Source organism: Etheostoma cragini, chromosome 7 (assembly GCF_013103735.1).
Source record: "Etheostoma cragini isolate CJK2018 chromosome 7, CSU_Ecrag_1.0, whole genome shotgun sequence".
NCBI classification, from domain to species: Eukaryota; Metazoa; Chordata; class Actinopteri; order Perciformes; family Percidae; genus Etheostoma; species Etheostoma cragini.
Window position 1 is genome coordinate 13,248,215 of NC_048413.1, and position 27,035 is coordinate 13,275,249.

General features: G+C 39.1%; 1 protein-coding gene across 3 annotated transcripts in view; it reads right to left on the reverse strand.

Annotated features, from left to right (window-relative positions):
* Window positions 1–27,035, reverse strand: part of cacna2d3a (calcium channel, voltage-dependent, alpha 2/delta subunit 3a) — a 135,072-nt gene that overhangs the window by 103,829 nt on the left and 4,208 nt on the right. The window contains exons 1-2 of one of the 3 annotated variants that reach the window (XM_034877746.1): window positions 19,807–20,651; window positions 19,363–19,444 (exon numbers count right to left, since the gene is read on the reverse strand). In XM_034877746.1, the coding sequence (XP_034733637.1) occupies window positions 19,363–19,444; window positions 19,807–19,922 (198 nt within the window). In that variant the 5' untranslated portion in view covers window positions 19,923–20,651. Of the gene's footprint in view, window positions 1–19,362; window positions 19,445–19,806; window positions 20,652–27,035 lie in introns of those variants that run through there. The other 2 variants (XM_034877747.1, XM_034877748.1) reach the window with 2 other exon arrangements.

The following is a 27,035-nucleotide window of genomic DNA, read 5'->3' on the forward strand; positions in this document are numbered from 1 at the left end:
AAGAGGGCAGCTCCTGATAGGATATAGACTGTGCCATAAGAAGTGGCAAGCTGGAAAAAAAATTCATTTCATTAAAAATCACCAGGCCCTGGACATCTACCACGCGGTGACACTCACAGTTAGTGGCTGAGAAAGAATGAGAAGGAAAGCAGATTGTGGTATTACTTACACTTTGCACCCTGAACTAAATTATTTTTAAACAAATTGTTTTGTTCTTCATTTCTGCTTTACTCCGTCACATGTGAAGGCATCATAAAGCACATGTTTAACATACACACTTGAACACATTCAGTAAAAATTCCAAACTATCCCACGTGCCATTTTTCATGCCAGATGAGTACACTGAATTATTTACAACTTAATTAAATTGGCAATTGATTACGATAAAATATAACAGAATCAGGGATGGGAGGTAACAAAGTGCACATACTTTGTTATTGTACTTAAGTATATTTTCAGATATTTTTTCACTCTACTATTTAATTTTGTGGCGACTTTTTACTTTTACTATATCATCATGTCGTCATGTTGTCATGTCGGAGAATATTCTTTGCCGGTTAGCTAGGATGAACCTAACTGATTCATAATGACAATTGTTGAACGTCCTTGCTCATGTTTTTATTTTAGGTGCATTATTTACATGCTGAAATAAATACTCTATTATTGTAATTAGTAGTGGGTTTATTGTTATTATGTGCTAGCATGCAGTATATGTTCTAAGCATTGTGCATGGTAGCCTTTCCAATGTTATTTATTTCTTTGCAGAACCACACACACACACACACACACACACACACACACACACACACACACACACACACAACCTAATCAGTTCAGTCAACAGTCCTAATCTAGTTCTAACTAACAAGTTTTAAATAATTTCACTGAAGTTATTGTTATTGTTTACATCGTCAATACCGAATTCAATCTAATTGGATAGGAATATAGAGTACTGTACGTTGCACTTGACGCACCACTACACGACAACTCAAAAGATTCCGTGGCAGTCATTTGCGGAAAATCATTGCGGCTTGATGGCGCTAACTTTAGCACATAGTAGTATGGACGGCAACATGATTGAAACTGAAGAAAACGGTGTCCCAGAGATTGGACAGACAAGCAGCAAGACATTCCCGATCATCCTCGGCCTTATCTGAGTGAGATGTTTATGACAGTAGGCATCAAGAATGACTCCTGGCCAATGTGCCGGGAAACTCCTTAGTTAATATCTGTTTAGTAATTTATATTTTATCCTTTATTTTCTTTCCAGAAGCCATATTTGAGCACACACATACATGTAGATTCCTTTTAATGTTAAGGGAGAGATTAAAAAAGAGAAAGTGGATCTGTGATTTCTCACTGAATCACAACTGGATTCATATCTTGCTACTCAGTCAGAATCGTATTAATCTACATTCCGAGTCTCTGTCACAATAATCATATATATGTTGTTTTTGGCCTATTGGCAGACATCCATTTAAAATGTAGCCAATGGCAAAAAAAGAGCCTTTTCCATGTCGACTAAGGTTTCTCAGCTTGCACTCTAGTAATATGTGTGTGGTCCACGTAGCTTTGTACAAAAAATGTTTGTCATTTGCAAGGTTACTTTTACTTTTATACTTTAAGTCAATTTCCAAGACTGTACTTTGTTACTTTTACTTGAGTAAAGTTAAATCAGTACTTCTACTTTTTCCAGAGTATCTTTTAACACATATCTGTATCTCGTATCTCTACAAGTATCTGTATCTTCTGCTTGAGTACTGGAATTGATTACCTTTGCCATCTCTGAACAGAATCCTGCCTTGCATTGGGCTAAATAACAATATCCCAAATATTGTATCCCTTTGCTCTTGATTGATTAACGCTCTGTGAAGTCTAGACAAATAATACAGCTAAATTATGATCCCACAAGCATTTCTTTGTCAACAGTTACAAGCTGTTTCCTATTCTTGGGGAGGTTGACAGCAGTGAAAGCAGCTGTAAATGTGTTGTCATCAGTAAAGCTAAAGCCAGAATTGACTGATGAAAATAGAACATGAATCGGAGAAAAACATGCATGATTTGCATATTTAATTATTTGGCATAAGCATTGGAAGGACTTGGTCTCAAATAATGTAACTAAAAAACCACACAGAAAGGAACATTTTTAAATATCGTGTAATTTCAATGGTCAGCATTCATATGTAAAAGACATCTTAACTTGATTTGTTTGAGGACTTGAAACTTAATTTAAAGTTGACCTAAAGTAAAGAATTTTACACTTGCTCTGACAAACTTGAGCTGAATTGTACTTGTTTAAATTACTTGACACTTCCCCTGAGAGACTGAGTCCACAGCTATGCTGGCTGTGTGAGGCTGTACTTTGGCACAGTGTGCAGCTAGATATACATGCTAACATAGGCATGCTAACAGGTAAAATGTCATCACAATCACCATCTTAATTTAGCATGTACTAATGAGCACTAAACACAAAGTACAGCTGAGGCTGATGGAAACGTAATTACTTTGAGTGGGGCATGATCAATTGTACACATGTAATGGCGTCTGCCTATAGTTGTTGAGATATTTCACCTAATATCACAAATGTTAAACTCATGGTGGTATTACGAGAAACAGTACAAAAGTGAGTAGGCTTCCTCCTCTGGGGACCACAACATCTCACGGCAATCCTTTATCCAATAGTCAAAAAGATATTTCAGTCAGGACCAAAGTTGTGGAGCGACCAACAGACAGACATGACAACGGGGATTCTCCTCTGCGGAACGCAAACATGTCGCGTTTTACTACTACGTACAACATACATACGGTACTACATGATTTAATATGAACAAGATTGCAGATCCTCCCAGTGAGCAAAGGCATGATCTTCATTTTGTCCATCAGTAAAAACTCAAAGAAATGTGGGATTGCCACTTGCAGCTCCGGTGAGTGTGTGTGTGTCTGTGTGTGTGGGTGTGTTTGCAGTGAGAGTATTTATAGGCTGTCTGAGGTTTATTAGGAGGAACAGTGGAATCACAGCTGTGTACTAACCCAAACACACACAACACACACACACACACACACACAAAGCCTTATGGCATAGCTGGTAGTAACGTTCAGGAGTTTGTCCTAGGGTGCACTGCATCCGTTGGGCATGCAACATTGCCCCTCAGAGTGGTTGCCAAATCCCTGCTCTCTCTAATGACCGCCATCTTTCAATGTCCTCATATGCATTGCTATCATGGTGTGCCCCCCACCTACACACACCCACACACGCACACACACACACACACACACACACACACACACACACACACACACACACACAAAAAGAAGCTAAGTGCTTAGGCTGACATGCTGACATCATCTATGCCAGCATGAGAACATATCTACACTAAAATAAATAAATAAGTAATTTACATGTATGAAGCAATGAAGCAGGTAGAGGAAGTACCTTCTCTACCAACTCCACTCCACTTTCTCTCCCGTACAGCCATAATTCACTTCACCAAAAACATAATAGCACCAAGAGCAAGTCTAATCTGTTCACATGGAACTGATTAATAGTCCACAGTCTATCTGTAGTTGCCTGCATTCAGTTGGTTTCAGCGGTCGTGGAAAACATTTTTCATGCCTAGCAGCACGTACAATGCAGCCTGCTGCTTCCCTATTGCACTCCATACATCCTCACAGTCTCAAATTGATTTTAGCAGCAGCCAGCATGAAAGTGGAAGGAGAGAGCAAAACATTGTGTTGGATGTATTAAGGTAATATTCATCCTTGCAAGTGGAGATTTATTATGGGAAGTTAGACTTTTTGGATTGTAGTTTTATTTGAGTTTGCTTTGAAGGCCTCACAAAGTTTTTTTTGTAGATACCATGAAGTGAACTGAATATATGAATAAATAATTCTAAATAAATGAAGATCATAAAATATACACTAAAGATGATGTACACTTTTAAATAAAATAATAATAATAATCGTAATAATAATCAATAACAATCTTGATACGATCCTTCAGATTTGTTATTTGAAGCATTATGACCAAGATACATACTGAACAAGACATTTTGACAATTAAAAAATCAGCTTGTCATCTTTCTATATTTCCGTTATTTATCACTAACATATACACCAATATACCTGCTATAAGATAATTTCGGGCGATATATCGTAAATATATATTCCATCCCTATTAGCACTTCCAAAACTGAGATGGTGAATGATTTTTCATGTTTATTTCTGCTATGCTCAACAATTACGATGGAGCAGCTGTTGGCAATGAAATTATTATTCGCAGGCTGCCTCTGACAATGCTACTACAAAATGTGTAAAAGGAAAACCATGCAAGTCAAATGAGAATCCAGTACATAACACATAAAATGCACAATAATGTTAATATAGAAATATAATATAAAAGGTAGTATTAAGTCAGTATTATGAAATGCTGTGATATTTAAATAGAGGTCAGTGTCTCAGTTGTAAGAATACCAAATATCACACAACATGACTACAGCTTGTACTATTGCAACCCAAACAATATTTTTTATTGTTTAGATATTTTTTCACTTTTATATCATCAACTTTAGATTTTAGATACTATGCAACTAACTTAATGGATACTTATTGGCATCAACAATCATACCTCCTTCCCGGTCGCAACTTGATCACCCAGTCATTGAAAGTTTACTAATTTTCAATATCAAATAGGATACTCATGTTTTGCTGTTAGCCGAGAAGAGCTAGCTATTTAGGGTTGTTTGAAAGAATATTTGACAGCCATAGTTGATCACATTAAAAACTAACTTGACAGGTTCCAAAATCAATAAGCAGCCATTTAAAAGGACAAACATATAACAAAAGGTCACATAATATGCAGTGCAATCTCCGTATTGTATCATTTCATCAGATTTGCTCCTCTGGGTTGTGGTGCAACAGCTCAACCTTTTTTGGGCAACAGATCTTTTTTTTTGTGGTATTCTACAAATCATTGCTGACAGCGCACTGTATTCAAACACAGAAAATGAAAACTGAAACACCCTTTGAGCAGTAGCTTCACCACCCACCGTTATCAGGGTAAGCACTGTCTGCAGTATTTAAATTAAAAACATCTCCATGCTATACATTTGTACCATCGGACTATATTAGATTTATCAAATTGACTGACAGATTGAACTTTTATTTATAGTTTATAGTCAGAAAATGTTGTATTTTATGGAAATAAACAGTTATGGTAATGAAACTTGCATTACTATCTTTTGACCAATCACCACAACGGGAGTTTCCAACGACTTAAACAAATCCCGCAGTGCCACAGGCCAGACTTTGTATCAGTATCTGAGAGGCAATGACCAAGCAGGAGTAAGAAAGGTTTGACGTCACACGTATGTCGCCAAATTCATGTCCTTGTTTACCGAGACGTGTGTGACTTGAACATCTCACAAGCCACTGACACATATGTTCAAATTTGATTGATTCAATAAATTAGTATTTTTTGTCTCAAATCCATCAGCCATTTTCATATTATACCATATAACAAAACAACATTTGCAGCAAACTGAGCCTTTTTGGTAAGGATACTAGGAAAACTCAGGCTACAGTAGTTTTATTCTCCCCCAAACAAGTTTCCTTTTAACTTTTAAAGAACTATACAAAAAAAATCACAACTTTTGTTGCCATTTCCTATGTCTCCCACAACTTCATTGCAACAACCAATTTTTTACAAAAGCTCCTGCAACATTAGGCATTTTGGGCTGCAACAATCTAAAAAGATATCTGCAAAATCCTGGGGGGGGACTGCTAAGAAGTCTTTAGTCACTCCCTTTGTGCTCAGCATTACCAGTGTAATCTGCACATTTTCCAGTGCAGGCCTCAAGCCAGTAAATGCATTATATTACATCAACAGCCTGGATTAAAGGAAGCACATTTCCAAGATAAGTGCTGCCTTCCTGCACGTGGCTAACGCCCGCTCTCTGTGTGTTGACATTCTAAAAATCCATCTGCTACGGGAAACAACAAAAAACTTTGAGCTAGCAAGCTGCATGTGAAAAATGGCATGTTTTGAATAATATTTAGATTGTGCAGGTCTGCCTGGTTCTTTTGGGTAATGAAATAAAGATTTTTATGGCATTTACTGTCTAACATTTTGAGACCAATCAGTGTCCCAAATAGGGGGGATGCTATGGACGAAATACCCACGGCGATATACTGGTAATAGCAAATTCCTATGTATCCAGCCAATTTAAATCGCTCATGTTACTAAATTGTGTGAACAGTTAACTTCATTTAATAAGGTGTGTTTTGTTTTCTTTTGGGTTCAGATGTTCCACCAAAACAAGTTACTTTCCAAGACTATTTTGCCACTGTTGCTGTGTCATAAACTTAGCCCGCCAAAGACAGTTTTGATTGGTTTAAAGAAATACAAACAACCCAGAAAGTTTATTTTCTCCTATGCTAGAATGTATTTATGGTGTAGCCAAACCTTACTCCACAGGGCTGGGGAGATAGGCCTGGCAATGTCAGACTACATGACATGTAAAAGATAAGCTGGAAACTAATATAAACACACGCTGATCAAGTGAAAAATGTTTTTGCAATGTGTATTGAGGGAGCGGTTGTTCAGTGAGTAAAAGGAAAGGTTATAGTTCAGGAATGGCCTAAAATGTTTAGAGGAAATGTCTAAGACTAGTGTGTTCATGACTTTGAGCAGCTGGTGAAAGAGTACAATATCCCCCACTTGCATTTTCTTCAGGTATTTACAGGTGCATCTTCGTTTCCATTACTCCTGTTGAATAGTTGGATGGATCGAAGGGGAGTTGTGAGTAGATTGCACTGCGCTATTCAAATTATTGCCTCTAACTTTGACTATAAGATTTCAGATAGTTCTTGCCAAATGACAATCAAGAGAATAGATTCAACTATTTGTATTAGACAAAGACTGCTTCAGTTTAAAGTGTTCCATAGGCGCCATCTTTCTAGGAGCAATCTTGCCAGAATATATTCATACGCAAATCTCATTCAATTTTTTTGAGGGCTGTCAATAGCTTAATATTATTAATTGCGATAAATCACATGTCCTGGTTAACTCATATTTTTCGCATCTGTTCTAAATGTACTATAATACGGATATTTATTTCAAATTGCTAATATTCATGTGGTATTTGAGACTGACTACCTTGTTGGTAACTATCTGGAGGGACTTTGAAAGTCTACTTGCCATTCAATAACCCTTTTATTTATTTCTGCTCAAGCAGCTTTGTTTCTGCTAGCCATCGGCTCCCGTTCAAGAACATATTACAACACCCGCAAGACCTGCTCCTGTTCCGCTGCCTTGTCTCCATGTTTAATCAAGGACTTGTGGACTGCATGCATGGGAATGAATTACAATAGAAATATATTTGAATTTGAATTGAAGTCGCTGAAAGGGTCTGAAACATCGCTCAATAGTGAGAAAGTCGCCAAGTTGGCAATACTGTTCACGTTACAGCTGCAGCTTCCTAATTTCCCAAACTATGGAACAAAATCACAAAGGGTGCGTTGCATTAATCACACGTTGAGTGGCGTTAAAAGGAATTTGCGTTTACTCGTTAATTTTGACAGCCCTAATTTGTTCTTATAATTGCAACAATGAATACAGCCCTCTAATTGCACTATGTGGTGTGGTCCCTGGCGACACCATAGCCTTTTCATCATTATTGTCTTGATGCCTCATTTTATTTAATTGGCAATCTGCTATCCCTCCAGCACACAGGTGCTGGGTTAGGGATGTTATGGTGCATCTAAAGCTAAAGATTCTCAACTACGGGATCACCAACGGTTTCTCTAGGGTCTGGCAGCCATTTTTGGACAAATTTCATTTATAATATGTGTAACAACGTTTATGTATTACTATTTTATCATTGATGTTTTTATTTTCTCTATATCTTGTGGGTGTCATGTGTGGTCTTGCAAATTGTATGTAGTGTATGTTTTTGCATCTTAAACGCCAAGAAAACATTTAAAATAAAGAAAGTGTTTGCGTGTGCGTGTGCTCCCAAATGACTGTTTATGCATAACTGTATTCTTAAACCCTGTGTAAGCAAGTTTGTGTTTTGGCGAGATAATGGCAAGCGCAGGTGGAGGTCATCAGGAGGATTTGGCAGCACTCTCACAGTCTATGAAAGGTGTTGTGTAAATGGGACACAGTGCAAGGCTCCATAAAGTTCAGCCCAACTAAATGTGTGTTTGTGCGAGTGTGTGTGTATGTTGGCAGAGGTGATGGAGAGGAAGAGGGGGTGACTTGGGACGCATATTGAGGGCACTCAAGAGTGCAGCGAGTGCAAGACATTGTGCAAGGCAAGCGGAACTACTTTTTTAAGGGTGTGGGCATCAACACTTGCACCAAACACTGCGTGTCCCAAGATCCCCTCCCATGTATTCTTTAGTGCCGTAGCTGCATCCTATCCATTATTAAAGCAAAGGGGTGGAGGGGGAGGAGAAGAGAAAGTGTGAGAGGTAATGGGAGAAAGAGAGAAAAATAATTAGGGGTCGACACAAGGACACAAAATCACATGGGTAAAAATGATGACAGAGGGACAAGTTGTTAAAAAGGTACAAGGTAAAAAAGAGACGTGAAAAAAGAAAGACAGAAAGAAAGAAAGAAAGAAAGAATTGGGGGTGCCAGTTCATCTTCAAATCTGAGTATAACGTATAAAGCAGAATTATCTAAGCATGTAAGAAGTAGTTGGGATTGATGGAATAGTTGTAATGGGTTTGATGTCCTTTCTTCTATTCAGTGTATTGCTTCATATGGGCCATCTTTACCTACAGCACACAAGCTGGACCCAGGATGATGGATGTGGACAGCAGCAAGTCACAGACAGTCCTTCACACAATGTGCACACGTTAATGTGCTTAATAGTAGTAGTCCCGCCCCCAAGATGGCTAATGTTTACTCTCTGCATGCAATCCAGTCTGGAGTACACCAGGTGAACAATCTGTCATAATTACAGAAATCTGTGAGTGTGTATGCATCTATGCTTTTATACTTGTGTGTGTCCGTTAATGTCCGGTGTAGCCACGGTGAGATGTTCTTTATCTGCAGGCCAACAGAGGCAGAGGGAGAGCCAGGCCCAAACAGGCGATGACAGATGACAGTGGATATTTATCTTCAGCGTTCACATTCATCATCCTAACAGCACAGAGCACAAAATATGTTACACTGTACGCAAACACATGTGCGTGCGCGCGTGTGTGTGTGTGTGTGTGTTTCTTCTGCAGCAACTTCAGGAACTGGGAAGAAAAATCAACCTCCTTAGAAACACAAATTAACTACTAAATCAAACACTTTTCCCACTGGCAAATGAACTTAAAGAGATTGGGGGTAAATCAAAGAGGTAAACTGCACAACAAGCCATCAAAAGACACTTGATTTTCTAAGCCCACAAACACAGCGTCAGCAGTTGTGCTCTTAAGGAATTTAAGTTCTTTAATCCAGTAGCAAAGGGCCTCGCTCCCTGCTCCTGACCTCTCTACAGTAAAGGGAGGGTGTTTGATTTACATTGGCTTTCTCATGCTTTTCTCACCAACAAATCACTAATTATAGTATGAGTAAGTGGCTGTGTTGGCTAAAGCTGGCCCGCTAGCACATGAAAGGATAGCAGCACCGGCTACAATGCCGTCTGCTAACGCTGTAATTAAATCTGTGACACGGCATTCCTCCTTCTTTTTCTCTCGTACACGCACATCTTTCTCTCTTTCCTTCTCCGAGCAGAGGAGGAATCAAGTTTAGCGAGATCATGCTTTGGTCAATGAGAACAAGAGGGGGAGGGCGAGAGAAGCAGGAGACGAGATGGGAGAGATAGGAGAGGTTAGGGAAAGAGGGACAGTCATCAGCACACACTCCCTTCCCTCACCTCATCGCCAGCCGCGTTGAACCAAACCTGACAGCTATTCAATTTTCCCAAAGCTAAATCTAATCTGCAGCCGTCTCCCCCTCACTGACACACTGTTACACTGGAACGCCTAAGCCATCACCCACCCTTGGCAGCAGATTGGAACCATCACACTTTCCCCTTCACTCCGACACAGCCACATACACACACACACACACACACACACACACACACACACAGATATACAATATCATCCATGAGGCAAAAAAGACAAATAGAGGGCAAAAGGGGAAATAATAAGTCTGAACAACAAGTGATGGAGGTTGTTGGTGCAATTTTAAGTTAATTGACCCAAAAATAACTTATTTCAAAACCATAGCAGCCTACAACTCCTACAATCAGGTGAATCATATTTTTCCACCATGCTGAAACACAGCACTTTACTTACAGTTAAAAGCACAATAGCCAACAATTTTAGTAATACACAGTTTGTCTAAATTTCTCCAGCACAAATCCGACCCTAGCAGCCAAATAAGTCTAGAAAGTTTTCTGATAACATCTTTCCCCACAAGACTGTCTAATGGCTGTGACACACCAACCCGATAATTGGCCAATGGAAAGTCTGGCGAGGTCGGTGACTCGAGTCTGTTCAGTGTGTTCCGTGCCGTCGTCCATCGGGAGGGAACCGGAGGGGCCATTGTTCTTCATTTTGGACAACGTGACGTGCTCGGTAGGAAAGTGGGCACTGCCGGCAGTAGGACTCAAATGACCAATCTTTCTGGAATCTATTTTTAAAAAACTCATCCGCACACAGCAAGAATCCTTCTCCCATTGTTGTCAGCCAAATATGTAATTCATTTTAAGAAAAAAACTAAAATACAAAATCATTTCCAATTCTAAATCAGATAATTAGTCATGCTCTTAAATCTGGTTAGGGTGACTTAAACACATGTTCAGAACAAAAATAGATCTTTCGCCAACACAAACACTAAACTGCCTTATGCAGAAATATAAAATTATGTTTTTGTGAAACGTCTTATATCCAAACCTATTGCTGTTGTGTGTAAATCACTGATCATGTACAACAGAATTCACTGAGCTCTTGGGTTTAAAAGAATCTCAGACAGTTCATTAGATAAAGCCAAATGAACTAGTTTCAAGCAAAAACTATGCTGTTTTTTTCACAAACCTATAGGAAAGATGCTATACAGACAACGTTAGTTTAAAGCAAAAAGAAATTGGCTTTTTTCTTATTTTTTGAAAACCTGGTAGGCTTTCATTTCCAGGTTGTTATTTTTATTAGTCAGTGATAATATATACTATTTTGTGGAAACACTTCACAAATTGTTTGTGTGAAAAAGAAGTGTGTACTGCAGGACTAGTGGTGCTGGCAACTGAAACTGCAAAATGAACATGTAGTCAGATATATATATATATATATTTCTGCTATGGTAACAATTCAATTTAACCTTATTTTGAAAAGGAGCACAGTATTCAAGATTTTAGTTGATGCTCATACATTTGATTTAAATCACATAGTGATAACAAAGCTGATGACTGGCTATCCTCCTTCTCTGTAAATCTTTCTCTCTATACTCTATAATCCCAGTATGCACATGTTATCTAATCTAAGCAATTTGCCTCTCTTGACGACTTTAATACTGATACATAAGATTTTTCCGCTGCTTTATTTTAAGGAACAATTCCACTTTGTTTTATTCTGCTCATTCTCCAGGAATATTCTCAGCATGTCAACATGTCAGTGGCTTGCCACACTATGCTCTATAGTGGCAAAGGAGAATGGCATTGCACACCATTAGAGATGTCACAAAAACCAGTACTTCGGTACCATGTTGGTACCAACATTCTTAAAACGTGACGGTACTTGTTTTCCTGCAGCAGCGTATAACGCTGGTAACGACGGTGCCGGGGCTGCAGTTCTTTTGGAACTGATGGGGTTTGCATTTAAACATAACTGTTTTAGTCATGTTATTTAGTAATTTTGTGAAAAACTACAAAAGACAGCAACAAGTCTAGTCTAATATGGAAATAATATGCAATCGACATGTATGACAACAAATGCAAATGCAAACAATGCCATCGTTCATTTCAAACAAAGGGAGGTAACACCTCAAATTTGCCAAAGGTGAGTAAGCTTCAAGTCATATTAACATCATATACAAACTTCTAATCCTAATTCTGAAACACAGGCCCTATATGTTTGTTTGAGGAAGCTGGCATTGTTGCCTGGAAACAAGCTAACATTATGCTCAATGTAATATTTGCATTAGCCAGTAATTTGTTAACGATGCTAATGCATGGTAACGTTATAAACTACCTCCGAAAGGGCTAACATGCATCACCCTTCATCCTGTGTCCTGTCAGCAAAATGTAGCCTAATGTCACTGAATTTAATGATTATTGAAATGTTAACGGTTTCAATAAATCTCAAATGCATCCATACATTATACAAGGTGTGTGTGTGTGTGTGTGTGTGTGTGTGTGTGTGTGTGTGTGTGTGTGGCCTCCACTGTATTATTAGTAATTGTCAGACATTATTTTTGAGAAATAAAATCTCTCCCTCTCTATCCTTTATTGACAGTATTAGCCAGAGGAGGATGTCCACCAGGAGAGTACAGTGGTAAAGTTGATCTTTTTTTGTAATTGTTTGTGATTTTGTAATTTATCTATTTTGTAATAGTTTAATTTTATTTATTATTTGAAGTCAACATGTCAATATTGTTGTGTTTTTATAATGTTCAATTGCTTAAATATTTAATACAAATCTATTTCATTATGTGGCTGTTGCTGTGTTTTTTTTATAATATTCAAATGTTTAAATAAAGGAATTAATGGTTAAGTATTATTATTCTTTGTTGTTTGTTTTTTACACACCGTGGTATTGACTTTGGTATTGAGTATCGTGTACCTTTGGTGGTATCGGTACAAACTACTAAATTTTTTATATTGTGACATTCCTACATACCATAACAAACACCCAACCACACACACTTTTCTTTCCCACCTATGCAAATCGATTCCAGCATACTCTTGTCACACATCATTACACCTTCCTAGCATCCTCTGATCGTGTGCTGTGTATACAGTGTGTATGTGTGATATAAGTATGTACTGTATGCAAACTCAAACACAAAGGCTGAAAACACATATGCTGCCTCCAGCTTATGCTTTTAAAAATAGGAAAATCAGACTTGCACGGATGACTTTCAGCCAGACGCTGTAGCAGTCCAACAGAATGATCATTTGTCTTATCTTCCATTACAAAAAGGCTTGAAGTTATTTCAGCATGGCAGAATGTCCCACTACTTTGATTCCTGAAAGCCATAACATCAGTGAGGTGAAAACTAGTCCAGCCAACAACACACAAAAAACACAAACACACACACACACACACACACACACACACACACACAGGCTGGCTCATATAGACAGGTTGCTCAATGATACATGAAATTAAAGACTTCAACAGAATAGCAGTGGAGATGGTAAAACACAGAGCTAATTCTAACCATCAGTGGAAGATGTTTAATGTGTCTCAAACAGAAGTCTCCTGTCCTTTGTATGAGTAGTGTACATGTTCATGTTTGTATATAGATACAGTAATGTGTATACTGCTAACGTCTGATTTGTGTCTGAGGCGTGATTGATCATATTTTCTTTTTCTTTTTCAGGGACACACAAGTGCACACACACTCACACATGTACCCTGACTGGTCTAACCTTGAAAGAAGAGCTGTTTCCGATTATTACAGGAAGCGGGCTGTGGCGTGGGAGAAATGACAGATCAGCAAAGGAAAGGAGAGGAAAGAGGAGATGGGGGTTTGAAGGAAAGGCCAAATCTGGTCCAACTATATTATTTCTCTAAGATGTAAAATTTTGTGTCTGAAAAAAAGCTGCAAGCAAAATGGCTTATTTGAACAAAAGTCATTATTTTCTAATATTTATTGGGTGACCTAGGTCTTTTTCGAATTATGTTGTTTTCCAGAGAAGGAGCAATGCAATAATTGACTATTTCAAGTCATAAATTCATTCAAAACTGATAATAAAAACATGTTTTCTTTCTTACTGAAAGCATATATATGAATTACCTATGAAACTATTAAATACAACTAATGTATTTAGATTAGGGCTGTCACATAATTTAACAAAATAAGTCATTTATTGCACAGTTTATATTAATTTTGATTAATTACACTTTTGCACTTAAGAATATCTCTCATTCAAGATGATTACATTGAATGTAACATCAAGTATCAAATGAATTCAGCATCAACAGGAAATATTAAATTCAAATTTGTGGCATTTTAGTATACCTTGTAACAACGGGTGCAAGACAACAGTATAGAAATTATTATAAACAAAATATCACTGTTACACTGTTAGACCTTACGTTACTACTGTGGTTTTTTAACTGAGATTTGTGTACTGTACCAATTAGATTTATGAATCGTCATCAGTAACACAGTCTCGCTCTCTACTCATCATATGTGTGACGCATGGTCAAGCACCCCTGGCGTCAAGTTCCAACGAAAGAGGTGTACCTTTTACGTTGTTTTTTGACGTGGGGGTACGTCAGACATTCATGTTAATCCATCACCGTTAGATATAGATGAAAGGAAGAACACAGCCCTTAAAATCGGTGGCAGTTTTGGTATTTTTAGCCCTATAACCGCTCTTTTAATCAACATTTATTCACAAGATCTTATCATGATCATATGTATTTCTTTTAATGTTATTGTTTTAGTCTATTTCTGCCAGGGAAGCTGGATTGCTTTGTTGTTTATTGATATTTTTAAAACTATAACGCATCTATCAACATTTATTTAGATGTTATCATGGTATTCATTTCTTTATTTAAATCATTTTGTGTCTGTCTTATTACCGGTGAAATAGTACAGTATGCTGTAACACAAAACACTACGATATGAGCCGAGTGGAGCGCATGCAAAGCCTGTTGGAGCGCCCATATCCCACAATGCAATGTGACCATTCATATCAGAAAATCGGACAGCGACCAACGGGTCTTTAATGCAAGTATCGCTTCAATGTACAAATATTTAATCAGTGGTTTTGTCACCATCGACAACACGTTGTTGTCAGTTTTGTTCCAGTAAGTTATGCACCGTAATGACGTTTTAAAAAATCTGAGGGGAACTCCGGAAGTGACACTGTACGTACCGCTCAGCGGGTAGGAAAGATACAAATATATAATATTCGTAATATTGACGTGTTTGTCTATCGCTGTATTTGAGGATTTAAACAATGAACATAACAATAATAACACAAATAGTTTTGTGTATTTGTCTCATGTACTGTTTGCCCGTCGGCCGGCGGGCGGTGAAATGGAATGAAGCCCATTACCGGCAGACAGCAGAAACACAAGAGCCAAACATGTCCTCCCACCCATGCCGGAAGAACTACAAGTGCACAAGCTTTGTAACCATTTCTGGGGTGCTTTAAGTGGGAGTTGTAGTTTAAAAATATATTGGTACTGTATATTTCTCATGAGTAGAAGTTGGCAGTGTAGTATACACCCTGGATTTTCTTGGGATAGGGAACACTCTGATGTCATCAGATTTTAAAAATGTAATCATTAAATAGTTAAAAATAACTTAGTATTATAATATATGACAGTGCTTAAAGTGGGTACAGTTTGCTGACCATATCTACATGACAGCTGAGGGCCAGAGTGTTCTCTAACAGCTGGTTCTATGTGTGTAGCATCTTCTGTTGCTAAATGACAAGCTTTGAAACATGTACTGGGTTCAGAAGTCAATGTTTCAAAGCAGGAGTAATGTATCCTCTATAGACTGACATATGTTACTGTCAAGGTTGAGACATTTACAACCATGTGTTTGCTTTAGTCTTACAACAACGTTTTCATTTTTACATAGGCCTATCATGGAGACTTTGACCATATTGTTTGATCGTACAGCTGACATATACTTACAATTATTAAAATTAACCAAGTTATATGTAGCCACAGCACATCCCACAGCCATAAGCTCATCTTTCACAAACAGTGACAAGAGCAGCACCCAGAGCTGAAGCAACATTATTTAACTTTAGGCCTATAGATTAGAAATATGTTGTTTACATCAGGGTACCCTATATCTTCTGCCCGAGGATAAGAGCTCATTGGCATGGAGAATAAAGATATATCAGACCCTATTTCCTATGCTTGCGTTGGAGAGACTGGTTTCTATTCCTCTCCACAACCTTCATGATAGACCCCTGACAAGTAAGCTTTAAATTAGATGTTTTTAGATATTGCCATGCTTACTGACATTTGAATATGCTCTGTAATGCAGGCTTGTATAACATAAAGTCTCTGATTCTCCCTGTCTGCTCTAAATGATAACACACACTTTCAGCATGGGCCTTCCAGCCAGGTGTTGTCCATATAAACACCAAGGTGCCTATGGGAGCGGAGCCGATTGCTTGGTTCATCATGTATGACCTCTGATACCCTCTGACCCATGGCACAACCCTTTCCTCAGTTTGTGAAATGGTTGAATGAGATTATTGGCATGGCACCACTGCACACAGGTCTCTATTTCAGCAAAATAAGCTAAAGTACTTGTGTCTGTGTGCAGTAGGCTGAGGTAGAAGTGTGCCAAAAATGCCAAAACAGATATGTTTGTATGTATGTGTGTGTGTATACACACACACACACACACAAACACACACACACACAAAAACACACACACACACACACACACACACACACACACACACACACACACACACACACACACACACACACACATACACATAGCCATACTAAGCTATAAACATCTTACTCTGTGAAAAAAAAACTCGGCAACAATCTGTTTATCCTTTTAATTTCCTAAAAATCATAATTTTCACAATGGTACAAGTCAAAATAAATTAGTCAAACAAGCCATTAGGCCGTATTTCTAAATACTCGACTGTAGGTTTTTCATGTAGCCTAGTATATATAAGGCAAATCAAGTGCTTAACAGCATAAAACACTATTTTTTCACTATTGGTATTTTTATTGTATAAATTGTGTACAACGCACAGCAATCTTTGTTTAATTTTCTTTTCTTTGTTATAACGTGCAGCATTCTTACACAAACAGCATATTGTACTATTTTTACTGGCAATAACACAGAAATAATATGATTTAAATAAAGAAATAAAAATCATGATAACACCTAAATAAATGTTGATAGATGCATTATAGTTTTAAAAATATCAATAAACAACAAAGCAATCTAGCTTCCCTGGCAGAAATACACTGAAATAATAACATTAAAAGAAATACATATAAACCATGAAAAGATCTTGTGAATAAATGTTGATTGAAACAGCAGTCATAGGGCTAAAAGTACCAAAACTGCCAAAGATTTTAAGGGGTTGTGTTCTTCCTTTCAGCTATATCCGACGGTGATGAATTAACATGAATGTCTGACGTACCCCCCCCCCGTCAAAAAAACAACGTAAAAGGTACACCTCTTTCGTTGGAACTTGACGCCATAGGTACTTGACCCCATGGGTGCTTGACCACGCGTCACACATTGGACAAGTAGGGAGTGAGACTGTGTTATCATCAGGCAGGTTTCAAATAATTTAACTACTTCTCCTGTAATGTTTGAGCCAAAAAAGATATACTTATATAAATAGATTCCAAAATATTATAAAAATATTAACAAAACAAAATATCTATTCAAACAATTCCGTGTGTCTGTCTACTTGTAGCATGATCAAGTTAAGTTGCACGGTGTGTGTGTGTGTGTGTGTGTGTGTGTGTGTGTGTATTTATTTCTGAAAGAGTTTTGTTACGCTTGGGTCAGAGAGATAACTGAAGAAAGACTGAGTCCATCTGTCCCCTGCCCAGGGGAAACAAACACGCACACACACACAAGCACACAAGCCTTGGTCTTTTCTCCTCAGTACCATCCTCATCTCTATGTACTACCGTGTATATGCCTCATTCTTTCTGTCTATTTAAAAGCATATGTGCCCCCGGGGAACTGTGGTCCCTCCTCAGCATTCCTGGACAAAAGCAACTACCACAATAGGCCTACAATAGGCCTACCGGATACACAATACAGCAAAACATACAGGACACTGTGACATGTTGCCAAAAGCCTGCAAGTGATTGCATGTGTCCATTTATACAACCTGCACGTCTGTGTGGCACAGTGAATACCACTCGCAATATGCCAGTTTGGTGTCAAAGATGCACTTTTCCCAGAAAAAGGTCTCCAGTCTTTTCTTTGCTCAATTAACCCCACGGCCTTCATTTGCATTTCATAAAGAGGTCTTCACTCTGTAGGAGGGTTATCTTCTTTTGGAGGCAGAAAAAGATGAAAAGGGGTAACAGTTTGTTATACTATCAAGAAGATAACACCACTCCTTTGGCTTCTGAGCAGCTGATGAAATCCACACTATAGGCCTATATGTGTCTATGTGACTACTTGTGCATGTGAATACGCAATGTGTTTGGTCATGTGAATACATTTTTGTGTGTGGGAGGTGGGGGGAATCATTTATGTGTGCAATATTGGATAGGGTACATGCATGTATGCATTGCATCGGATCATTAGTTTGGCCTGTGTGACACATAACTGCAGCCACACACCACAGTAGGTCCTGGACCAATGGCCCCAAGCACAACATTGTGTCTGTGCACCCATTGAGAGGTTAGCTTCAGCTTTGCCCTTTATCCACCGGCTAGCCATTAGCCAGTTTTAACTCATGCTTTATCAACTGACCCGCCACTAGGAAAATTTGCATTTCATCACACTCAAATCTTGCATTAATGCCACAAAGCAGAGTGAATGACGGAGAGGAATAGACTGCAGAGAGGTATGAAAAGAGGTAAGGGGGTGTTAGAAATGAGAAGAACATTCAGTTGCTTAGCAAAAAAAAAATAACGCTTTCCAGCAGGGAGCATATCTGTGTGTGTGTGTGTGTGTGTGTGTGTGTGTGTGTGTGTGTGTGTGTGTGTGTGTGTGTGTGTGTGTGTGTGTGTGTGTGAGAATTTGCCGGAAAGCTTGTGAATTGGACACCCATACACATGTTCCCAATAAGCTTTTTTAAATGCATTACTGATTCTCAAGGGGCTAAAAAGCATGGGTACCATTTAAGAGAGTGCCATTTCTCTCCATTCTAAAACGACTCAACTGGTCATTTCCTCTCATAAGCTGGTCTTTTTTGCATCCACAGTAATTTAAAAAGTCTCTCTCACTTATTTTACCCACAGTGTCCCTGGGTGTACTTACACACTGGGTTGGTGTAAACATTTTGTCCTTAATAAAAAACATATTTCATGGACAGAAGAGCTCATTTTAAAACAAAATCTCTTCTCCTCTAAACACTATTTTGCAAGAGTGTGCCCGCAAGAAAACTCTGCTTAAGTTCAGTCATGTGCACATTTGAATAATATTTCCACAGTATTGAGACACCAGGTTGTACGGTTCAATTTGACAAGTTGAGTTCAGACAATAAAACTGCTCACCTTCTGCAGCAGCTGGGAGCCAGAGTACTTTGCTGAGATGGACTTCATCTCCCCACCAAAAGCTGAAGCCCACAGCTTCACCCTGCAGACAGCACCAACACACATAGCACACACAGACAAGCAAGTGATCAGATGTTTAAGAGTGTTATTATAGCCTATATCTACAACTTTTCACCACATAAAAAGTAGACTAGTCTGCTTATTTGACAGATTTTGCGAGAACATTCATTTGTAAACCTGTCCATTTTAAATGTGACAAAAAGACAGACATTTGAAGAAGAAAAAAAACGAGGAGATCACACTCAAACACAGCAGTAGAACCCATACAATGACAGGTCGTAATGATCCATCAAATGTTACACTGATACAGCCGGAGTATGTTTAATCAAGTTCTGCTTAAAACTTGGAGATTTTTTTGTGATGCGTAAAAGAGCATCTACTTACACAGACGGAGGGATGCTTTGGTGGGTGCCTCCCACCTCACTGACCCTGGAGCTTAGAGTTGAGAAAAGTAAAAGCAGACACGCGCTGGAAACCACACAGCTCCGATCCACCTGCATCTTGGGCAAAAATACCAGCGAGTTTTGGGCTTATGCTGCCACCGTGGATTTTTTTTTACCCCTTCAGAGAATCCCAAAAATGTAAAGAAAAAAAGGGAAAATGGGCGGAAATCAAGTCACCTATGCTGTCTGACTAAATCATTCATAGCAGTGTGTTCAGATGTTCATAGTGGGGGACGCGAGTGAGCGATGCGCCTTGGCGGACGGCAGGATCCTCAGCTGATCAGCTGTGTGAGTTATCGAAAGTGCCGCGACGTGGCCCCGCTGACCGGTGCTGTGCACACGGCTCTGCTGCCCGGCGGAAAGTCGAGCCCGACTCCTCCGACAGGGAAAAGTCCGCTCAGCCCCTTTGTTTGACCGACCTCACCCGCAGAGAGTGGAGGTTCAGGGGAAACCAGGGAGATCATCAAACGATGTAGCAAGTGCACGCCTACTCCTCTTGAGTGATGCGACTGTAGCTGATCTCTCACTCCCTCTCTCTATCTCCCACTTTCTCTCTCTCACTTTCACTCCTCCTTTCTCAGGATCTGAGCATAGGCTAGTGAGGATGCTGTTAGTGTTGTTGTTGAATTACGCCATACTTCTCCCTTTCTTTCCGTCTCCCCCCCCCACACACACACACACTCTTAGGACTCTAATACAGGGCTATAATAGCTAGCCTTTAGCTTTCATGTCGGATCAAGTCATGCACTGTCCCCAGTTCACTGAAGCAGGACCTACTGCCAAAGTGCTGACAAAAGACAGAAGAAAAAAAATGTGTATGTGTCATAGACACAGAAGGAAGTGGGGATGTGCAGCCTCTTGATGGAAGGAGGGAAGGACCACATTATAAGTTAGTTATGCTGCACAAAAGCATGTCAATTAAATGCACTTTGTAGTAATGTGGCACTGGCAGTGTGTGGGCATACGGGTTGTGAAAGAGGATGAGAGCCCCCAGGCGACGGACCCCGTGTGACGGATCGTGTTTCACATAGAGTTTGAAGGATTCTGGCAAAGCACTGAAAGGGGATCAACATGGACTAAATTGCCTATATCTACCCCTGCAGTGGTGCCGTGTTAATTGCAGACCTTCCTCTTTCACACTTGAAGACTCACCTTTGACATATGTGGGTCAAAAATCAATGTAAAACCGACTTGGTTAGTCAAACCCACAAAAGGTCTTTCACACCTCTCACAAGAGTCATGACACCAGCACAGATTTAATATAGAGTCAACATCACTTTATAGACTTTTCTAATTTGAAACAAAACTACTTATATACTTTCAGCAAATTAAGGTAGAAAAAGGTGTTGACGGACAGCGATGAAAGAAATGGCGTGGCATACTGCATGAAAGATAGGTTTCATTACTCTGGAAACCTGAAAAAATAGAACAAAAATATCAGCTGTGGGACATTTTCTTTACTTAATGTATTTCCTTTTGTCTACAAGTCTAAATTGTCCCCTGAGAGTTTCCGGGAGGGAATTATTGTGTAAAGGAACATCCCTGAGCATAGCAGGGGCATTTCGATTGACAGTATGATGGGATTGAATAATAGCAACTATAGAAAGTAAAGTGAAAGGCCAAATAAAAGTATGGAATAAAGAAAAACATCTGTGCAGTGCAGTTCACTGAGGTCTTCGGTATCAGGGTTATTTATGTGGTTGCACATTTTATTATAGTGTTATTTTCTACCCATCCTGGACCTTTTGCTGTTGTCCCCTACAGATCTCTTTCATCTTTATGTTGTTTTAATGAGTATTACAGATAGTTAGTGTAGGATAGTTCTAAGTAAAAGTGGCAACGTTAAACGGAATCTAATAAGCCTTTTTATACATAGCTGATTTTCCAAATTATGTTGAGCAAATGAAATGGCTCCACACTTAACAAAAGTCAGATGATAAGGTTGTTGACATTAATTCCTCATATATCTTATCTATATTCCCAAGGCGTATTTCTTTCTGTCTCACCCCCTTTGAGACAACCCAATGTAATACCACTCATGTCCCATGGGACCCCCATACACCATCCCATTAGTCCCTCAATATTTCCAATCCATTGTTTTGATCACGGCTGCTAGCCATGATCCAAAAGACACTGCTAGTCTGGAGAGAGAATAACATTGTTCCAGTGATATTACTCATTGACCTTAAATAAGTTCCAGGAAGTAGCTAGGAGCCGAAGACTTTTCCACACAATTCCTGATGTTAGATTTATAAACATGAGTTAGAGGCATGTCTCAGGAAAATTTCTAGATGGATGAGGCGTTAAGATAGGGAGCTAAAGTCTGGATTAGCAAGGGATTCTTTTGCACACTGTTGTCAACCTAAAAAAACAATATGTACAGTAGCATGCAGTCGCCACAGGGAAGAGGTCATTAACGTTGTGAGCAAGGTCCGACAGTATTAGAGGACACGAAAAAAGTAATGCTTTTATAGATACAATTAATAATATATTCATAGAAACACACAAACACACACTTCATCTGAAAAAAGTGGCTGAGAATTAGTCATGGGTCACATCAGAGGAAAAAACATCAACCACTAATGACCCAGTACTCCTTTCCATCTTCACACACCCACGACCCCTCTTGTTTCCCCTCTAACCCTCCCTTTCCTCACTTCTGAATGCTGTAATCACATCTGATTTTGGAGAGCAGAGTTTACTATAGGTGGTGGTAATTGCGCTGTACCTGGCATTTCAGCGATGAAAAACAACATTCTGGCAGTTTTGATAGTGCGCTTCGTTTTCCATCCAATAGCGATGGCTTTGAATTGGAATGTCTCTTCAACATAAAACCTACAGCTTTAAAGATGACGTTGTTATTTCCATATCACTTGAAATTTGAACCGTCCCTGTATGCCTGATATCTGTTTTGTCAAATTGACCATATATTTTCTCCTAATTCTGATAAAGTGAAAAGTCTTAGAAATAATATTATGCTAACTACATGAGACTATGAACAGCATGAGCTCTTCATCCCTATGGCCATGTTTCCTTTTCTTACACCCTTAGTTTGACCTAAAGCCTACCAGCTATCCTGTATCTCTAGCAGCACATTAGCACCAAGGTCTATTCTGCCTACCACTACAGAATAAAGGACCAGTGGAAAAGCACAGGGTAGGCGTATTGGCATGATTGAACTGGATATGCTTATACTTCATTAAGCGTATATGCTTTTGTTCCCTTCTTTTTTTAAATCGTGCTCCTCAAATAAGCAGATTTTTTAAGGTTCTACTGGCACCAATCTTATGCCCTGACATTTTTAGTATAATACCCACACTTAGGAGGGATTTTAGCACCAGAGTGACAGGCCTTGACATTTGACAGATTTGATCAAACTGAAAGTTATTCCCAATTGTGGTCATGATAACCAGATAGCTGCCAATCTTCCATCCTACAGGTCTAAAAACAGTCCCTATAAGACATCTAGTCACTTTTTCTAATTACACTAGAAGGCGGGAGCTTGTGTCTGCGTGTGAGCCTCGATGTTCTTATCCGTATACACAGTGCTGGGCTAAGTCCCATTAGTGCCTGGGAATCTCAAAGCGCAACATAAATAATTCTTTGTTACCAGGCCAAGAACTCACCTTGCTTCAGAAATACCTCCCTTAATTCAATTAATAATGAGATGCCAAAGACTTCATCCTCCATCCACACTGGCAGAGAAACAGACGACTGTATTTGATGGAACACAGCTGCCTGTGGACTATGCACTGTCACGGATCAAAATATCCACTGCATGCAAGATTCATGGGCTCGGAAAACAAGGACAAACTGCACTAAGCTGTGCCATCATAATCAGCAGGGCGTGTTAGCCTTAATGCAACAGAGGTGAGCTTAAACCTGGTGTGTCCGGACAGGGAAAATGAATGACTACTGGGCTTTCCTCCCTTACTGGAAAATATGTCCTCAAATTAAACATTTTATGTCAAATGTGTAATAAAGTAAAGGCTGACTGGGCTTGTACAAGTAAGTTCTTTGAAGAGGAATGTTCAAGCAGATGGAAAGAGACTAAAAAGCTTTTGGGAGAAATCATCTTCATAAGTGGCTGTCAACATACAGTACACTAGGTTGAATCGATAAAAGCTTATGCAGAGATTGACTTGGGTTCCTCCGGTGCTGGTGAAAGGTAGCCTAATTTTTACAGACTGGCATCTTTTCTTTAAATAATTGCGGCAGTTTGGATGCCATTTTAACACATTTGGAAAGAGCAAGATAGGTTTACACAACGGGGTACCATTCAGTTACATTTGGGGAGCTTCTTGGTATTTATCATGTCAGATCTAAACTTGAGATGTTTAATAACCTAATGCAGAATAAGAGGTGTACTATATAAATACATATAATATAAATGTTAGTTTGTAAGATGAGGAGTAGTAGGGAGTGGTAAAAGTTCAGAAATTCCTCCTGGGTGAATGGTGCAAGAGACCATCTAGTATGGCTGATGTTCCCATTTTCTCTAAAGACTCTCACCTGAGAATATCTGCATAGCTGGCCTAAGGCATAAGCAGAATACAGTCAGCAGCTGCTAAGAGCTCCACAGCCTCAAGGAGCAGATTATAAACCTGAAGTCCTCCATTTAGTTTTTTTAATAATTTAGGCATTTAAATGAATAATAGTTTTTTTACTGTGTTGTTTGCACTTTAGTAAACTTTATTGAACTGTTCAATCAAATCGCTTTCTGTGAACTAATGGCTTGGGCTGAGATTTGGATTTGAAGTCTTTTACGAAAAACATCATGGATATTAGCATGGTTTCTGCATGTCATGTAACTAAAAAGGAAGCACTTACTTAAAAACTTAAATCGGAATTGTCTATTACAGTTAAAATATAAAGGAAATCGGTCAAATCTGTTGTTATGGCTGTGGTCTCTCGAGTAAACCTGCTAAGCAAGGGAAAGTAAAGACAAGCTCCCATACAAGAGATGGATCGGATCAGGATGAGACACACACCTGCACAGTGGATCTTATGTCCTCTGACAAGCAGTCAATAGTGAAAGAAGAAACAGCTCGTTCAACAAAAGAAAAGAAAAAAAAGTGAGAAATGAAGAGGGGAAGACATCATGTAGCAGGAGGAGAAGAGGGTGAAATGAGTGCTTGAAGGCTCCCATAAAACCAAAGATTAATTTGTCATTGAAATAAATCTACAGCACGGAACGCATATTAATGAACATTGTGTTTAAAAGCAATTATCATTTCTTTTTTCTCAGAGATACGAATCGGAACATTGAGCCGTTTATGAAAGAGAAATGATTGCGAGTCCCATAAAGGCCAAGAGAACTGTGGTGTTGTTGACACACTATAAAAATAGCCTAGTTGACAGATCATCATGAAACCAAGAAATACTAGGATGTTATTTTGAAAACACTCTCATTCTATGTGTTATATTTACTACTTTATTTTGTGTTTGTTTGTTTAGACAGTCATTGTAGCTTTACCGTGAACCATGCTGGGCATAAAGAGAGGATGTTTAGCAAAAGAATCATGCTGACCATGACCTTCACATACATCGTAGAGGATGACCAGATACAGTTCTCCACCACCAAACTGTGTGGCAACTACAAGAACCTCAATTAGCCAAGTAATTAGGTCATATATCCAAACAATGAGCGCCAGGGTGAGGAGGGACAAAGATGGTAGGAGAGGAAATGAAAGAAGCAGAAGAGAAGGAGAGTGGATAGTTTAACAAAGAAGGGGGGGAGATACAGAGAGATGAAAAAAGGATGGAGTTGGAGAACACAAGAGAAAGGAAGACACAACTAGACACAACAGACTAGAAGAGACAGGAGGAACCATCTGCTATTAAAAGGTTAAAGCATAAGAGAGAAACAAGAAGGTGCTGCAGAAAGACAGGCCACTACATTGAAAGCAACTGGAGCATGGTATGACAGAGGTGGAGGAAGATTCGTCAGGACATATAAACTGGTGTTAAGAGTGTGTCTTGTTTGAAATCAGTGTGTAAACCTGGTGACAAATCAGCATGGCTCTCAACACTTTGGGTTTGCTAGGAAATGCTAGAGCCAGGCTGACTTCTTGGCTATCTCACAGTGCTCACTGATACACATTAACAAAACATTAACATTAACAAACTTTTTGGCAACATCTTCCTACTCATTATTCATCACAGTAAAAAGCAAAATTAAGATCAATTATAGGACTCTGATGCCCCTTCAGTAACTTTAATTAACAACAGAAAAAAAGAAACACTCAAGAGAGCACTACATTGGGTCTGACATGAGGGCACTGCATCAGTGTGTCACTTTGGGAATATAATGTGTTTGTGTACGTATGCCTGTATGCATGCTTAGATGATCATCCATCCAGTCTGTCTCCTTTTCCGTTTTTCTAAACTGTCATGTCTGCACTGCCGGTCTCCTGAGGGCCAAACATCTTTACACGCTGTCCTCGCACTGGGGTTGTGTTCAGATGCAGTTGGTAAACAAAAAGCAAGGATTGTGCTGTGTGTGTGTGTGTGTGTGTGTGTGTGTGTGTGTGTGTGTGTGTGTGTGCATGCGTGCGTGAGAATAAATGTCCAGTGAAGACCGAGTTTATGCAGCAAGGCACACATACACACACATCTTCCTAAACGACAGTAATACCAAAAGCACTATGACGACATGCATAATTAAAGGCACTCCACCTAAAAATAGCAGGGTGGTTAAGACAGAGTATGGAAACAAGAGATGAGTGAGAAATGAGAGAAAGACAGAGAAGGGGTAACAGAGCACGGAGATGTCCATGGTAATAACAAAGTAGCAAGAAAATAATCCAATGCACAAATTGTGTGGATAGTCTGACTTTTGTATTAGGGAGTAAACTTGTACATTTTCTTTTCCATCTTCAAACAAACTGTGTGAAAAGACTCAAGCAGCTGCCTGATTGCCTGAAAAGAAAAGACTTGATGGGAGACGTGGCTTCATTATGTGGAGAAATAACAGGCAGTCGGCAAAGACGTCTAAGATATTTGCATTATTCTGTGTAGAAGATTAAAAATGGCGCTAAAGTTCTCTACATTCATAACTTGTTCCCGATTGATTTGCCTAAAGTATGCCATTCCATTTTATATTCCCCAGCCACTTCAATTAAAGAAAAAACACCTTGCTGTTACAAGTCCTCTGCTTGCCCCATTATT